The sequence below is a fragment of the Rhinoderma darwinii genome, chromosome 13 (genome assembly GCF_050947455.1).
Source record: "Rhinoderma darwinii isolate aRhiDar2 chromosome 13, aRhiDar2.hap1, whole genome shotgun sequence".
NCBI lineage: Eukaryota > Metazoa > Chordata > Amphibia > Anura > Rhinodermatidae > Rhinoderma > Rhinoderma darwinii.
In genome coordinates this window covers 53648550-53666567 of record NC_134699.1, presented here as the reverse complement: position 1 = coordinate 53666567, position 18018 = coordinate 53648550, and the positions used below count along the sequence as shown (strand labels likewise).

General features: G+C 40.9%; 1 protein-coding gene across 2 annotated transcripts; it reads left to right on the top strand.

The window, feature by feature from the left end:
* Nucleotides 1-716: 716 nt before the first annotated feature.
* On the top strand, nucleotides 717-17274 carry LOC142666367 (nicotinamide N-methyltransferase-like). 2 transcript variants are annotated; one of them, XM_075846387.1, is made up of 3 exons: nucleotides 717-885; nucleotides 13023-13230; nucleotides 16570-17274. In XM_075846387.1, the coding sequence occupies exons 1-3, from the start codon at nucleotides 738-740 to the stop codon at nucleotides 17003-17005; spliced, it is 792 nt and encodes a 263-aa protein (XP_075702502.1). In that variant the 5' UTR covers nucleotides 717-737; the 3' UTR covers nucleotides 17006-17274. The 2 variants fall into 2 exon arrangements, with proteins under 2 accessions (XP_075702502.1, XP_075702501.1); XM_075846386.1 differs by lacking the exon at nucleotides 717-885 and adding an exon at nucleotides 3113-3348.
* The last annotated feature ends 744 nt before the right edge of the window (nucleotides 17275-18018 follow it).

The following is an 18018-nucleotide window of genomic DNA, read 5'->3' as shown; positions in this document are numbered from 1 at the left end:
CTATGAGACCCGTGGCCTTCTACTCAGTCCTGTCAAAACAAACACAATTCATATCATCATGGTTATGACTCCCCTAGGCCTTGTATTGCCTGTCTTCCCCAGGCTGGGAACCCTGTGGGAAGAGCTCACAGCTTATTTATGGAGCTCTCCCATCTAATCAGGCAAATCAGACTGTCTGGATGGAGCGGGAGCCTTCCCATCTCTCCCCTACTCCAGTAAACCAGGACCTATTCCGAGATTTGGACTCAACCCGAATCTTAGCGAAATGCCTCTTTCTATGCTTTAAACACCCGGTTTGAAATACACCACTTTTTGGCACATATATATACCACCCTAGCAGCAGCACTGCCACAATATACTGTATATATATTTATATCTTTTGAAATTATAAAAATGTCTAAAATGGCAAACAAAGTCCCTATTTTATTTGTTTCCCAGGTCCCTATTTTTATAAAACCTACCTGGCCCAATTCATAAACAATTAAAACTAGATGGTCAAATGTAAAAGTTTGAATACAATATATCATCTTTTTACAGTGCGCTGTGAGGTCAGAACAGCTTTCTAGATACGGACTTTGAGATCATGTGAACATTGACTTGGCTTGCCACCGACATTCACTTGGCAGAACAAGTTGTTGGCAATCTATTCAGAAGAAGTTCATTAAGGACATTTCCGGTAGTGAGAGCGTGTATCTACAGAGTGTATCTACAGAGCGTGTATCTACAGAGAAGAAACCATGTCTGGCTTCACAGGAAAGGACGAATACCAGAAATTATTCAACCCAAAGGAATATCTAGATTCCTATTATCATCTGGATGCAGGGTCTATGGGAGAAGAATATTTAAAATTTATACTAAAACAACTAGCGGAAACATTTAATTCAGGTAAGTCATAATTGTGGCTTCCAAAAACTTGAACCGACCAATGAGAGACTACTGGGGAGTGTGTATATGCATGTATAAATATATATACAGATATAGCCAAGTTCATCTTGACCCTGATAACTTGCTACAGCTTGATCCCACACAACAAAAGCCATCGAAAAAGTAAAGTTAAAGTTTCTTGCCACTGTGTATTTAATAGGGAACAAACCAGGACCCCAACTGTATAAAATTCAAAAAACAGGCAGCACTCCGTAGTATTGTGAAAAAAAGTGGGTACTTTATTGTCACATGTGGCCCCATGTTTGAATATATATATCTGAGGCTGCACGGACAAGCCGCCATGCCTGTGTAAATTGGTGGCCTATTCTGAGCTGGACACATGTTTATGGGGGAGTTGGAGAATATAGCTAGATTCAAAAAGTTAGAGAGTGAATGATTGGCAGTACCTCCACTGTGGCGGTCCAAGATCGCGTGCTTGCTGGGATTGTGGTATGACCACCGGTAGTCAGTGGTGCTCAGTGCTTGTAGTAGATAGATGTAAGAAAATACACAAATTGTAGCAAAATAATAAAAGGGCACTCCCCACTTTCAAAAAGATCTCAGTGCTTTAATTAAAAAAATAGAGGCGGGCAAGACATGAGCGACACGGACAAGACAGCTGGCCTAAAGCCGTTTCGCGCCCTTTCAGATGCTTTCTAGCATCTTCCGGGTAAAGTATATATGTATAGCACATCATTTTGATGATTGTGGATCCAAGTTCTGGTTAAATGGTTATTGATCTATTGGTTCTTCTCTGTTAGCTCATTCATTACACTAAACAAGATACCATGATTTGTTTCATGTAATTAATCTTAATTAATCTTTTAATTAATCTTTTCTAACATTTTTCATTATGCTTCCAATCTATCTTCATGAGGCTGAATTTGTTTTTAGTTATGGTGTGTGCATTTTTTTCCCCTCAATGTTCCTGCAACTGTAACTTGCACTCACTGAGTAGTGAGAGTCAAAGCTTCTGCAGATAAGTACTAATAAGGCTAAGTTCACACTGCGTTTGAGCCCTACGTTTGGCGTATACGGCGGGTAAGGCTCCTATGTATCTATAGAGCTCCATTCAACCAACAGATAAAGGTGGATTTGACCTCGGTATGCCTTTTTTTTTTTTTTAATCGAATGTGCTTTTCTATGCAGAGGCAGCTCGGAAAAAAAACTTATGTTGCTGGTATTTTTTTTTTTTTAACATGGAAGTCTAAGGGCATCCTATGCCCCTGTACAACTATAAAGTAGCATATGAAAGAGCCTTCCTTATAAATGTCTATCAGTGTGTTTGGTTCAACTTTCTAAATACTTTTTATTAAAAATAATTTTTACTTTTTGAGATACAGCTGCTTTGTATCTTGTATAGAGAGCAGCTGTATCATGCTCTAAGGCCTGAATTTGTCAGATCAACGGCACTGACGGGTTCAGTGACAGCGGGTCCTGCGTATCTTTGACAGATACAGGTTTCGGCGCTAGATACAGCCGCTCGATACAAGATACAAAGCAGCTGTATCTCAAAAAGAAAAAAATATTTTTAATAAAAAGTTGCACCAATCACATGATTTTTATTAAAAATAAAATAAGATTCAAAGGTGTACGTAGCCCTTAAAGTGTAACTAAACTTTCAACAAACTTCTGACACATTATAGTGACATGTCAGAAGTTTTGATCGATGGGGTCCGAGCACTGAGACCCCCACCGATCACTAAAACGAAGCTGCGGAAACTCTCTGCAGCATTCACGTGGGTATACAGGCACATCATCGCTGCAGCTATGTCAATAAACAGCAGCGGAGAGAAACTAAGCTGCGGCGCTAGAACGACAGGATCTGTGAGGTGAGTAATGGTTTTTTTGTTTTTTTCTTTTGCATCCCTCCTACCATGGCCAATTTTTTAAAATAACTTGGAAACCCCTTTAAGTATTGAACAGACCTTATAGGTTCCAGATTATCAAGTGTTTTGCATTATCAGAGTGGTGACTTTCAGGAAGGCAAGTCAAAATGCAATTCTAACCTAAATATGCCACTATTAATGTGTGTGGAGTCGCATAATTGGTTGTTTCAGCTCCGAATACAATAGGTCTGAAGTGCGCTGTGAGGTCTGAACAGTTCTGCAGCTACGGACCTCGAGGTCATGTGAACATGGACTTGGCTTACTACCGACATTCACTTGGCAGAACAAGTTGTTTGCAGGCTAGTCAGAAGAATAGCAGGTTATTAAGGACATTTCCAGTAGTGAGAGCGTGCAGTCACTTCAGAGTGTATCTACAGAGAGGAAACTATGTCTGACTTCACAGGAAAGGACGAATACCAGAAATTATTCGACCCAAAGGAATATCTAAATTCCTATTATCATCTGGGCGCAGGCTCTATGGGAGATGAATATTTACAATTTATACTAAAACAACTAGCGGAAACCTTTAATTCAGGTAAGTCATAATTGTAGCTTCCAAAAATGTAACTGACAAGTGTGTGTGTGTGTGTGGTGTGTGTGTGTGTGTGTATATATGTATATGTATATGTATATATATATATATATAATTAGGGTTGTCACAATACCAGAGTCTGGACTCCGATACGATACTTTGTGTAGTATTGCGATACTTGATACCAGAACGATACATAACATTAAACAAACCCACAAAAATATAAAGTACTTCCATTTTCTGATGTGAGGCACATGGTCTTATCAATTTTAAACCCCCATCTGCCTCACATTAATAGTAGTTAACCCCATCATATACCTCACAAATTAGCCCAATGTTGCCCATTATGACTGTAAGTAAAGTACTTGATGGGATCGCTTACTATAATTATTATAATGGGTGACATTGGGTTAATGTGTGAGGGAAATGATGGGGTTAATTACTATTAATGTGAGGCACATGGAGGTTCAAAATTCATAATACCTCGTGCCTCACATTAACTTCATCATTTCCCTCACATACTGGCAACATTTGGGTTAATGTGGGTCACATTAACCCCAATGTTCCTCAATGCTGGCTTCAAAAAATACTAGTGCCTACTCTAGTGTCTTTATTTTAAGCTTTTGCTCTGCTCCAATACCTGCCTGGGACTGGTCTATCACTGTACACTGCAGCGCGAGGGAGTGACACGGGCACGTCATCGGGAACCCTGTGCTGCGCGCGACAGTCTTCAGCCCCCCCCCATCCATACTCAGATTATCATAGGTGGTAATAGAGGAAGGAGGGAGGAGCGGTACTCCCTCCTACTGTGACGCGGCCGGCACTAATGACTGACTAGCAGGTGTGGTCAATGAAGAAAGAGAAGATCGCGGGCGCTGTACAGTGCGTGCGCCATGTTCTCTTCATGTATTTCAATAGTAATATATATTATATCTGAGCCTGCACAGGTGAGCCGCCGTGCCTGTTTAAATAATAAAGGGTAACGGCTACATCATTTGTGTGGATTGTAAGGATCAGGTACTGATCAAATATTGATGGCCTATCGTAAACTAACATGCATGTTTATGGGGAGTCGGAGAATATACAGTAGCTCCCAGCCAAACGATAATTCAGTCAAAGGGAGTGTATTGCCAGCTATAACACACATGAATTGCCAACTATAGTGCATATGTTGTTTTTTAATTGTTTTTATGAAAGGGTTTTTCTGTTATTTTCAGTATAACAAAAGGGAAGAGTGGAGGGGAAATAAACTGGGAAATCAGGTTATAGGATTGTACAGGTTTAACTGGTATAAACAATTCCAGTGCTTTTTTGCAGAACATAATAATATAATGGTGTCCTCTATAAAACAGTTTGTTTCAAGTCATAGCAATATAATGTCACTAAATGTAGTACAAGGCATTCTAATATGAAATATCAGCATTGGAAAGATAATACTAGATATTAACCAAGCATGTGGAGGAAGAAAGGGAAGGGGCGGTTAAATATTCGAGAACTAGGATGTGCGAGTCACGAGATGGTGTGCTACAATTGGCAAAAAAAAAAAAGGAAGTTACTATATCGGTTAGTTAGTAATAACCAAAATTTAGCATGTAATTAGCGGGACACCTGCAATTGTTTGTTCGTATATACACAGCCAGCAGTCGGGAACCGGTTAAAATAGCAAAAATTGTCCACGCAGGTGACAGTGGAACAAAATGTACTAAGTGTGTAATACCAAAGGTTTCAACACGTTTCCAAAACTGTTGTATGCAAGGACAACTCCAGAAGCAATGGTAAAGATCAGCATTCAATATCGCACATTTCGGGCAAGACGATGAAGGAAATCTACCCATAAGGTAGTTCCTCATTGGTAATATATAGGCTCTATGAATAGAAATTTTTAAGCTAAATATAGATTATCCATGATGATCTTGATGGATAGATCTGGAAAGTGTTGCAACCAAGAGTGTACACCCGTTGGGAGAGTGGCCTAATGAATAGGCGATCTTAGAAAATTGTAATACAGAGATGTTTTCCCATGCGTATTTTTCGATTTGATGAGTAAGTTGGTTACAAGATGGAGAGGAGTTGGAAGAGATTTGGTTTGCCATTTTCCTCAGCTTGAAGCTTGCAAAAATGGGAACAGTGACTGAGAGGAAAAGTGAAATCTATCCTGGAAATGTCAATGGGAGTGAGTCATCCACCGACATGAGGTCAGATAGGCAACTTACACCACCCATCTCCCATTGACAAATATCACTACAGGATGTCCATCTTGGAAATCTGGGTTACCAAGTAATGGCAACAGCAGTGAGGCATATGGGTCAAGGTTGGCTCATTTCCGTATTACGTGCTTAATGGTTGTGGGGAGGGTTGAGGTGCACCTCCTCTGGTAGCAGTTGAGTGTGAGAATGTAAGATGTATAAGAGAGAGAGTAGGGTCTGGCAAATTGAGCTTCAACAGAGGGGTCCGAGTACTGAGAGGTACTGTGGGTCCAGTCCGCCAGAATTCTAAGGAGGGCTGCTAGATTATAGTTGCATATATATTTGGAAAGTTGAGACCTCCATGGAATTTAGTCTGTTGTAGGGCTCGCATGGCTATTCGAGGACGAGTATTATTCCAAATAAAGTTTCTGTATAGGGCATTAATGATCCTCTAATCTCTGGGATTAAGGTAGATTGAGAGCAATTGCAATAAATATAATAGTTTAGGGAAAGCTACCGATTTCAGGAGATTGATCTACCAGGAAACGAGAGAGTAGAGGTTTGCCAGGTATGTATCATTTGTTTTAATTGAGCAATATGGGTGTTTTATGTTTTCTGTATAAATTTTGTATGGGTTTTTGTGATGGTTGACCATAAATAGGTGATGTGAGTTCGTGTCCATTTAAGTGTTTGTCCAGTAGCCCAGGAGGGGGAAAGGGCCTTTGAGGAGTAGGGTTTCCGATTTGTCCAAGTTGGTAAAACCCGATTACGGTCCGTATGTCTTGATGAGTGACAGGGCTGAGTGGACCGTTTGTCTAGGATTGGAGAGAAACCTCAGAACATAATCAGCGAAAGCCAAGATACATATGTCCTGGAAGTTGATTTTAATACCTTGAATGTTAATATCGGTGTGTATCATTCGTAGTAGAGGGTCTAGTGACAAATTAAAGAGGGGACAACCCTGACATGTTCTTCTGTAGAGCTGTATAGGATTTGTATTTGGGTCGTTTATTGTGAAGGTAGCGAGTGTATCCATTTGCATCAGTTATATAAAGTTGGTGAAAACTGATCCGAAATTCCTGAAACGAAGGGATGTGTTTAGAAATAGCCAGTATACTTTATCGAATGACTAAGAACCCTTCCGTTCAAAATGCGTAAGAGTCCTACCTAGGTGTGTTTTATCTTGTTATAGAGTGATGAATTAAAGATTTTTGTTTTACTGGATCGGGTGCTGGACGTTACCTTTTTTGAACATTATCTATTGTTTAATTTGCTGCCGACGCGGAGTTCCCTTTGTCTACAGCACCGAAAGGGATTACAGCGTGGTGCTATAGATATCCCAGGTGCATGGTGAGCGGACCAATATCTCTCGTGTTATACTTTATCGAATGCTTTCTCAGCATCAAGGCTGAGTAGCATGGTCTGAGGGGAAGAGCGGGACTGAGCCACTACTGTGGCTGCGATTGCCAAATGGATTCCCTTAGAGGAATGACTGTTTTGTAAGAACCATAATTGTGAGGAGGTGACAATAGAGGGAAGCATTAGTTGTAATCGATTTGAAAGGACTTTGGTGAGAATATTATAATCTTGGTTAAGAAGGGATATGGGTCCGTAAGATTGTTCTAGAGTTAAGTCTTTTTCCGGTTTTGGAATTAAAATAGTTCAGGATTCGTGGAACTTAGGGACATGTATGTAGTCAATACATATTGAGTTAAATAGGGATGTTAATTAGGTATGATGTGCGGTTTGATCATTTTATAATGTTCCCCTGATAAACCGTCTGATCCTGGTATTTTATTGTTCGGCAGGTGAGAGATCACTAATTGGATTTCTTCTACGGTAATCAGTTGAGAAAAAAGTGCTTGTTGCTCTGAGTTTAATTCGGGGAGGGATGTGGCCTTCAGCAAATCCGACGTACGTTGGGGGTCATGGAGAGGGGTATTGTAATGGCAGGAAGGAGGTGAAGGGAAAGTGAGCCCTAATCTACCCACCGCCCTGACCCTGCCTACTTGCAACGACCCGCCCTAGGCGACGGGGTACAACTGGGCGGCGGTCCCTACGCTGTCTAAGTGCACGGGAGAACAAACAGGGAACACGCAAGGGAAGGGGCAGTAGCCCACGGAACGCCGCGAGGAAACGGAGCGGTGAATGAGTAGTCAGGACCAGGATAAAGTGGAGTATACCCAAGTGAGCACGGAGGAGGAAGCAAGCCAGAGGCAAAGCAAAGCAGGTTAAGCAGAACAGCAGCAAGGCAGAAGCACGGCAGAAGCAGGCTGGAGCAAGCAGCAGTGGGGCCAGGAATCCAAAAGAATTACAAGCACTGAGGAGGAGAACACGGCAGGTAATAAAGGACAGGGGGCGGAGCTAACTCCGACTGACCAGGCCGCGATAGGCTCTCCCACTCCTGAGCCTGCCACCCTGGTTGGTGGGAGATGGTGTCAGTCGAACAGGTCTGGCCTCAGGTGTGGATTGATTAATCCCAGGAGTATACCTAGACGTAGTACCTGGCAGATCCCTAACAGGTATAGAGTGATTTTTTTTTTTTAAATTGTCTAAGAACATGTTTTGTATAGTAGAGCGATTTTTTAATAGTCTAAGAACATGTTTTGTATATAGTAGAAGGGTTGGTAACTATTGGAACTGTAGAAGAGTGTCTAATTTTTAACATATTGTAGTTGGATTTTGGGGTTTTAGTGAGGTTTGAAAGTAAACGTCCCATTTTGTTGCCCCATCTAAAAAATTTTTTTTTTAAAAGTCCTTAGGCCATTTTGCCTGACCCAAGAGAAAAGTGTCAAGTAGTTGACGAGAATCTATGTAGTGTTTAGTCTTAGGTATAGGTGTAGCATTATGTTGGGCATGTGCTTCCGTTAAGGATTTGTATAGGGAGTCATATTTTGGTGCCAGTGAACGTTCTTTATGTGAAATATAATATTTATAATTTGCCTGTGTAAGACTTCTTTGGAAGTCCTCCAGAAGACACTGGCAACCTCGGTATGTTGTAAGTTATCATCTGTATAGTTTGTCCATTCACGGGTCAAAAATAGTTTGAAGTCCTCTGAGTCCAGCAAATATGTTGGGAAATGCCAATTTCTGCTGGTAGTTTGAGTGGATCGTAAGTCTATAGTTAGTGAGATGGGAGAATGGTCTGAGATGATTGTTATGTATAGTGGTGTCGATAATGTCAGGGAAAAGTGTAGATGAGATAAGAAAGTTGTCTATTCTAGAGCGGGAATCATGAACCATGGAATAGAATGTGTAGTCACGAGCGTCTGCGTAATGAAGTCTCCAAGGGTCACAAAGTTGCAAGTGGGTTAGCATGGTCGCCATAATTTAAGTAGGAGTATCAGTAGTGGAAGGTTGTGACCTGTCAATAGTGTCAATAGTGTCCATCACTATATTGTAATCTCCACCCCATTTCACCGTAGATAATGATTTAGTGAGGAGGAACTAATATAGGTGTGAGAAGTCTGCATTGGGTAGATTTGGAGCATAAATATTAAGAAGTGAGTATCTATGGGAGTTTTGTGTGACATCCAAGTAAATGTATCTAGTCTTAGGATCGCAATGTTCATCATGTATTATGCAGTCAACAATTTTGTTAATGACGATCGCCACTCCCCTGGATTTAGATTGAAAGAAGGCCAATATACATTTTCCTATACAAAGAGCTTTCAATGTACATTAGTCACCCGTTTTCCACTGCGTCTCTTGGAGGAAGATAACACAGTTTAAATTTATGTAAGTGAGATGCGATCCTTTTTCATTTTATTGGTGTGTTCAACCCAGCTACATTCCAAGAAACCACCTTCAAATATATTGGCGTTGTGTGTGTGTGTTAGAGTGTGGTGGAGCCATTAACCAATACCTGTTCGAGAGTATAAGGTAGATAAAAAGAATGTGTACGACCTGAGATGTTTGTCCCAGTCAGCTAGCTCCTCCAGTCGCAAAAATTGTAATGTTGACTCGCACATCCACCAAAGAGAGGGAAAACAATGGAGGAAATAAAGGAACAACATATAACATAAAGTGATGAGTACAGTGAGTTGTTTAGACTCACTACATGGAAAAATTGCACACAGCGTGGCAAGATGTAGCGTGCATCAGAATGGAGAATGCTCCATGAGCAGGTTTATTAGTCCCCTGGAAGTGCTCTTTAGCACTTGGCATAGCAGACACTTGGCGCAGATGACACTTGGCGCAGTTGATGAACTCTGCTTCAGTGTGAAGTATAGTGTTGGAGTAAACACAATTACTGGATACAGGAACACAGGATACAGTAAACAACTAGGCAACCATTTGCAATAACTAACATGGGCAGACACAACAACGCTCAGGCAAGGAGGAAGAGGGCAGAGTCCTTTTTAGATTCCAGGGTGCGTTTGGAATAGGATAGGGAGATTTTCAAATGCTCGTATGCACGATCATTGGCCCGTGTAAAAGGGCCTTAGTGACGATTTCTTAGACAAAATCTTTAAAATGGTGATGAATTGAAACACAAAGTATATTCAAAGTTACATAGCCCATTGATGTTATATTCTTATTGTATCATAGTAAGAATAGTTCTTCATTTATCCTCAGCCCTGAATGTTTGCTGTGGGAAATCATTTTCTTTAAGTGTTGGCCACTTTAAGAAAATTATCAGGTGTACATTCTAAACTGTGTTTTGGTAAACGTACAATTTGACTTTATTTTCAATTGAGCGCCGTTTTCCAGGGTTCATAAGCCACGCTCTCTTATGAACCCTTATGGCCGCGGGTTCTGTCCATAATATGACAGATGATGGAGAAGCATGTGACTGGACGCATCACTCTGTATACTCCATTGTAAAACTACTGCATCTGTGCTAGTTTCCAGGATGCACTGTTGTACAATGGCGGATGCAAAGTGACGTGTCCAGTTACATGCTCCCATTTCTTTAGCTACAAAATGGATGAGAGCCGCGGGCATAAAGAAGATTCAGCAGTCATAAAAAGGGTGTGTTTTATGACCTCGGGAAAATGGCGCTGAGCTGCAAATAAAGTCAAATAGTAAGTTTACCAAAATATTGTTTAGAATGCACTTCTGATAGTTTTCTTAAAGAAGACCCCCAGTGGAAACATAACATTCCATCCTTGCACCCTCACCTAACTCTATACCACGCTCTACACATCTTTTATGTATACAGTACTTACTTTTTGAACTGCTGCCTTGTCTGTGCTTTAAAAAAGCCTATATTTTGATTCTTAGATTTCCCCAGCTTTCTTTTCCTCTCTGCTTTGCTATGAATTCCATGATGATTCAGCACAGCATCATATGACCAGCTAAAGACCATACCATTTCTGCATGCTGGGGGACACTGTGATTATCATTCTCTCTATATTCTCCTAAATAAGCTGAGAAACCATTAGTATACAGACAGGGAGGCTGCACTATATTCTTCTACATTATACCAGTGTGACAGGAACCTGTCTAAGTATCAGTGTTAGCTGATAATAGAAGTTTCTGTCCTCCCCTGTGTAATACTAGTGTGGTACAGGAACTGCTGAAGCCTGTGATGGGTGACACATAGATCTCCATAGACCCAAGTAGAGAAAGCATGTCACTGAGCCTGATTCACACTGCTGCTAAGCAACCATCCCAGTCTGATTTATATATGGAGAGAAGCAGCAAGAAAAATAACAGGTGCGATACTAACACATGGAATACCATAATGGCACATGGAAAAGATTTAGTTTTGGGTGGAGTGTCCTTAAAGTGGCCAACTCCTTTAATGTATGGTCTAAGCCACGGAAATGCCAATCAAGAAACAAGAGCACTCATACCATAAAGGCAGATGTCACGATCCGTGGGTATGTGCACCCACTAGGCCGCACCACCGTAGCGGAGTATTATCTGGCCAAACAGTCTGTACAAAGTTCTAGCACAAGCGTACCTGTAATAGTCCAGACAGGAGCTGAGGCTTAGGCACAGATGAAACTTGAAGGTTTTTATACATAGTCCAGGGTGATCAGGGGCTAATTAATAATATTTTTCATGTGCGCGCGCTGGCCCTTTAAGGCCAGGAACGAGAGCATGCACACATCCTGGGGAACACTGCAGGGCAGAGCGGAACTGAGTGCCGGCGTCTCCTAGGAGGGAGATGCCTGCCCGAACTAGGAAGTCTGCGGTCGTCGAGGGGTGAGTAGGGATGACGGGCCGCGGACGTTACAGAAGTCCATGCAGCTGCCGTGGGACCCTTAAGGAGAGGGGGCTTAGACCTGGTTGGTCCCATCTAATTTGCTATTGAGTGGCAAGAACTTGTGCTGGACTCACCGTTATCCCACGTTCACGATTCTATCAGGATTTAGGCGAGGAGTCTGTGCTTATAGAAAAGGCATTGAGGGAGAAACAAACACCAGGCCCTCTGCCCTGAATAGCAAAACCCAGCACCATAATTGAGGTTCGATCTTTACTATGGGGTCCCCAATCTTCTATGATTTTGCTAACATTAAAGAGGCTCTGTCACTACATTATAAGTGCCCTATCGCCTACATAAGGAGATGGGCGCTATAATGTAGGTGACAGCAGTGCTTTTTATTTAGAAAAACGATCTATTTTAAACCACTTTATGAGCGATTTTTAGCTTTATGCTAATGAGTTTCTTAATGCCCAAGTGGGCGTGTTTTTACTTTAGACCAAGTGGGCGTTGTACAGAGGAATGTATGACGCTGACCAATCGGCGTCATACACTTCTCTCCATTCATTTACACTGCATTAGCGATATAGTTATATCGCTATGTGCACCCACATACACAAACACTAACGTTACTGCAGTGTCCTGATAATGAATATACATTACCTCCAGCCAGGACGTCTTGTGTATTCAGAATCCTGATACTTCTGAATCTTTTCTGTGAGATTCCAGCAAGGCAAACGTAATCTCGTTTGAAATGACAGGTTACATCGTAATCTCGCGAGATTATGTTTGTCTTGCTGTAAATCTCAGACGCTACAGACGTGTCAGGATTCTGAATACACATCACGTCCTGGCTGGAGGTAATGTATATTCATTGTCAGGACACTGCAGTAATGTTAGTGTTTGTGTATGTGGCTGCACATAGCGATATAACTATATTGCTAGTGCAGTGTAAATGAATGGGGAGAAGTGTATGACACTGACTGGTCACTGATTGGTCAGCGTCATACACTCCTCTGTACAACGCCCACTTGGTCTAAAGTAAAAACACGCCCACTTGGGCATTAAGAAACTCATTAGCATAAAGCTAAAAATCGCTCAAAGTGGTTTAAAATAGATCTTTTTTCAAAATAAAAAGCATTACTGTCACCTACATTATAGCGCCGATCTCCTTATATAGGAGATCGGGCACTTCTAATGTGGCGACAGAGCCTCTTTAAGTCTCAAGCAGTTAGCATTAAATACAATAAGGCTTGCAAGCATAATTGTGAAAGTTGCAAACTATTCAGCTACAGATCAGCAGGCTTTGTTATGATGTTTGTTCTTTTTCCTATCAGGTAAAGTGAAGGGTGATGCATTGATTGACATTGGAACAGGGCCTTGCATCTACCAGCTTCTATCAGCCTGCGAAGCCTTCAAGAACATCATTGTGTCAGATTTTACGGACAAAAACAGAGAGGAATTTAATTTGTGGCTTAAGAAACAGCCTGGAGCATTCGACTGGAGCCCTGTGGTGAAACATGTTTGCCAGCTGGAAGGTGACAGGTACTGTGAAAAAGATGGCATGCCAAACCATATCTTTTCAAAATAGCAATGGCTTAAGAAGATCAGATCCTATTACAAATTAGTACAGTACATAATATGGGAATTTTGTTTAAAAAAAGTTATAACTTGGCCCATGAGATATCATGACCTGGGTACAACTGCAATCTTTACACCCTCTATTCCTTCTTCCCTACAGAAAACACTTATGACATGTATATCCAACATCCATGTTAGAAAGAAGATATGGAGTTGCACAGATATTCCAGCCTTAGACTGGCGAAATGTCGTCATAGGCTGGCAAACCCTTTTCCGGCCTATACAGTGAGGTCTTTCTCAATGTTCAAGAAAGACCTTACTGTCTTTAAAGGCTGAAACATTGCTGCTATGGAGTGTTGACAGATAAATAACCTTTAACCCCTTAATGACCAGCCTATTTTAAACCTTAATGACCAAGCCATTTTTTACGTTTTTCCATCGTCGCATTCCAAGAGCTATAACCTTTTTATTTTTGCGTCGACATAGCTGTATAAGGTCTTGTTTTTTGTGGGACAAGTTGTATTTTTTAATAGCACCATTTTGGGGGACATATTATTTATTGATTCACTTTTATTAACTTTTTTTGGGGGGAATAGAAAAAAACCTGAAATTTCGCCACTCTTTTTCGCGTCTTAAATCTATGCCGTTTACCGTGATATAAATAACACAATAACTTTATTCAGTGGGTTTCTTACGATTGCAACGATACCAAATTTGTATAGTTTTTGTATGTTTTACTACTTTTACACAGTAAAAACGCTTTTTTTTCTAAATTATTTGTTTTTGTGTCTCCATATTTGAAGAGCCGTAACGTTATTTTTTCGCCAATGCGGTTGTATGAGGGCTTTTTTTTTTGCGGGAAGACTTGTCGTTTTTATTGGTACCATTTTGGAGTAGATGCGACTTTTTGATCACTTTTTTTATCACCTTTTTTTTAAAGTCAGGATTCACAGAAAACAGCAATTTTTCCATAGTTTTTTATTACATTTTTTACGCCGTTCACCGTGCGGATTCAATAATGCTATAGATTTATAGTCGGGGTCGTTACGGACGCGGCAATACCAAATATGTGTAACTTTTTTACTTTATTTTGTTTTTTTAATAGTAAAGCATTTTGTAAGGGGAAAAGGTGGGTTTTTCATTTTTTTTTTTTCACATTTTTTATTTAATTAACTTTATTAAACTTTTTTTTTTACTTTTTCACTAGTCCCACTAGGGGACTTTAATATGCGATTCTCCGATCGCTATTATAATACACTGCAATACTTTTGTATTGCAGTGTATTACTGCCTGTCCGTTTAAAACGGACAGGGATCTGCTAGGTCATGCCTCCGGCATGATCTAGCAGGCATTCGCTCCAGGCAGACCTGGGGGCCTTTATTAGACCATTGAAGACACAGACACTCGGCTATTGTGCACCGCATCTGAGGGGTTAAACATGTGAGATCTATACTAATATCGATCTCACATGACGTCTCTAGCAGCTGAGAGCAGGGAGATTTGACGCTCCCGACTCTGTTTACTTTATCCTGATGCAGTGCCGTAAAAAGGCATATGCATCAGAATAAAGCCTGTTAGTGGCCGCCGTTAAAAGGCGTATTGGCGGTCACTAACGGGTTAAATCATACCAGACGTGTGCTGTTGTCCATGTAAATTAAACTTGTCATAATGTCAGATCACTAGGGGGGTGCAGCAGCTTGGACATCCACGAACCCTGAGAATGAGCCAGCCCTGTTACCCTTTTTTAGGTGAGAGGACATACAGAGTCCATATTCTGTTTTTCTCATGAGAAGGTGATGTGAAAATCTACTTGCATTATTAGATGTGTCCATTCCTGCATAGGGAACAGAGAGGTGAGGCAGAAAAGGTGTTATATTCACTTTGTAGCTATGGGTGTGCATGCAAAGAATGTATCCGAGAAGGCTAGCACCCAGACTGTAAGTAGTTGTAAGCCACACCACACAGAACACAACCCTTTCTTAGATTAACTTTCTGAGAGCACCAGGCAGTGTAATCACTGCAGTATGTGAGTACAATTGCTAATACACCGTGCTGCCAGGGGGCTGGAAGTTTAGTTTCAGTCTTCCTTGATGACGACTCGACCATTTGTCATGTAACCTGCCCTGCTGTACACATATGGACAGGGACGTCAGGGGCTCCCTCTATGAGAAGAATCCCGGGCCAGAGCGTCGGCTGCTGTGGCTGGGGATTCTGCTTTAGGAGCAGTGACTGTCCATATATGGACAGTGAAGTCAGGGACTTCTCCTGGAGCAGAATCCCCGGCCACAGCTTTAGCAATGCTGTGGCCAAGGATTAGGGATTCCGCTCCTACAGTGAGCAAAAAAATCTCCTTCTCACATGCACTTCGCACTGTAAGGAGAAGAGAGCGAGCGAGTGGCAGAAAGCATGGCCGTCACTCAGAGCACATCCAAGTGACAGCCATGCTTTACACGGCCCCATAGACTTCTATGGGAGCAGTGAAGCTGGGTGAACGGCCCAAAATAGGGCATGTTCTATTTTTTTGACAGGGCCGTCAAAAAATTGGCAATGCGATTAGCCTCATTTGGGTCTATTGTTTCTACTGTGGCCGTGTGACGGCCTTTCAAAAAAAAAAAAAAAGGCTGTCACATGGCCGAGAATCCCTGTCGTGTGGGTAGGGCTTAAGGCTACTCTAAGGTCTTCACCAGAGCTGACCACAAGACTGGATGGTTTTTGCTGCATAGAACCCAGGTTGTCTTAGCAGAGTTCAGTGTTTGGTTCCTGTTCAGGTTTGCCTGCATTGCACCTCAGACAGCTAGAGGGTAAATAATGTCCAAAACAGTAAGCAAGTGGATATCAGCTAAAGCAGCGGTCAGAAACAGCCGGGAGCAGATAGTCAAAATCTGTAAACAAAGGGTTATCCAAATACACGCCGAGGTCAATTTCCAAGAAGTCCAGAAGTCAGAGGTAAAGGGTGTAGGTAAGTAGTTTGATCAAAACACATGCAGACAGGAAATTCACAAGCAAAGAACAGGTGGAGGAAGCATAGCATAAATACTAACCCTACACCTGATAGGCAGAAGGACAGAGAAAAGAGATAGGCTCAAGGTAAAACCAGAACCGCCCAGAAGATAGAACAATATTCATGGTGATCTTAAGGAGTTTTCCTAACATTTGCCCATTTCTTTTTGTTAAAATTTCAAAATTATAGCAAGGAAGTATGTGTCCTGTTCTACTTTACCTGGTACGGTCTATCCTTCCAAATTAAAATTGTATTCATAGATAAAATATGTTGTATAAGTAATGACCCCTCTTCTGTTCCAGGATACCTTGGCAAGAAAAGGAAGAAGGACTAAGAAGAACCATAAAACAAGTCCTGAAGTGTGATGTTTTGAAGAGCAATCCCATAGAGCCGGTTACTATTCCCCAAGTTGATTGTGTCCTGAGTTGCCTGTGTCTGGAAGGAGCATGTAAAGATTTTGAATCATATGTCATTGCTCTAAAAAACGTTACTAAATTATTAAAACTGGGTGGTTACTTGGTCCTCACGGGTGTCTTGGGAAACACTTACTATATGGTAGGCCAAGTTAAGTTCTCTGGCCTGACCATTAGTGAAGCCTTCCTCAGGGAAACTATAACTGGAGCTGGATACGTTATTGAAAACCTTGAATGTTCTAAGAAGAAAGAAGATGCTCTAGAAGACAAATCAGATTTCACAGCTTATTACATTGTTATTGCTCAGAAAGAAAGGAATGTGTAAGCAGTTTTTCACCTAAAAGTATTGATAAAAAATATCTGATAGTGCAGGTTGAGATAGGACATGACATGGTCTGACTCATTCTAAGCTGTTTTTACCCTTCTTTGTAGTCCGTTCCAATACAATTAATCGAGACAATGTGATTAATAGGGATGCAGGCAAAGCATAGGACAATAATTGAACCACACTTATCTTTACCTCTTCCAATTATAGTAATATGATTTGTGTAAAAATACATTTATGTGAAATTAAATAACCCTTAAATAAAAAAATATATAAAAATGTAATCTTGGTAGGCAAAGTATTATACTATTTGTCTTTTGATTGTAATCTGGATTTATTATTCTTTTCATGTATCCACTGTGTTGACCTAATAAAAAGATTTTCAAAAAAACTGTGTCGGCCCTTTTGCTGCCAGGGGTTTTTGAATATTTTGCACCTTTTGTAGCCAGGACAATTTTCACACTTTTGACATGTACATATAAAACCTAAATGACTAAATAAAAAATCACCCTACCTCATATCTAGACACCTGCCACATTGTCAAAATGCCATTCAAAATGCCACACAGCACTTTATACACACAGACACTGTCATGCTATTATTTCAAAGTGAAATGTTTCATAAAAATTCATACAAATTGATATTTGGGGCTAAAAGTGTGAGCCAAGCAGAAAATTAGATGCAGCAAGTTCAATATGTGCAGAGTTTATTCATACCATTTTTGCCTTTGTCTTCATGCAGAGGGCAGAGACTAAAAATCGGGTTTTAAGTTGGAAATTAAAAAAAGTAACAACCTATAAAAAACACAGGAATCCCCAAACACTATAGATTTCCTGAAAGCAAACAACCTCACCATTGCATTTGTATTGATGTGCCGTTGGCAACCATGTCTACCTTCACTTTAAATATAATAGACCAAGGTGTGCAAAGTAAATATATACCAAATATGTCTACATCAACAAGAGTTGGTGCTCTAAAAAAAACGCTGACGCTATGCACTATCATAGTTGGCA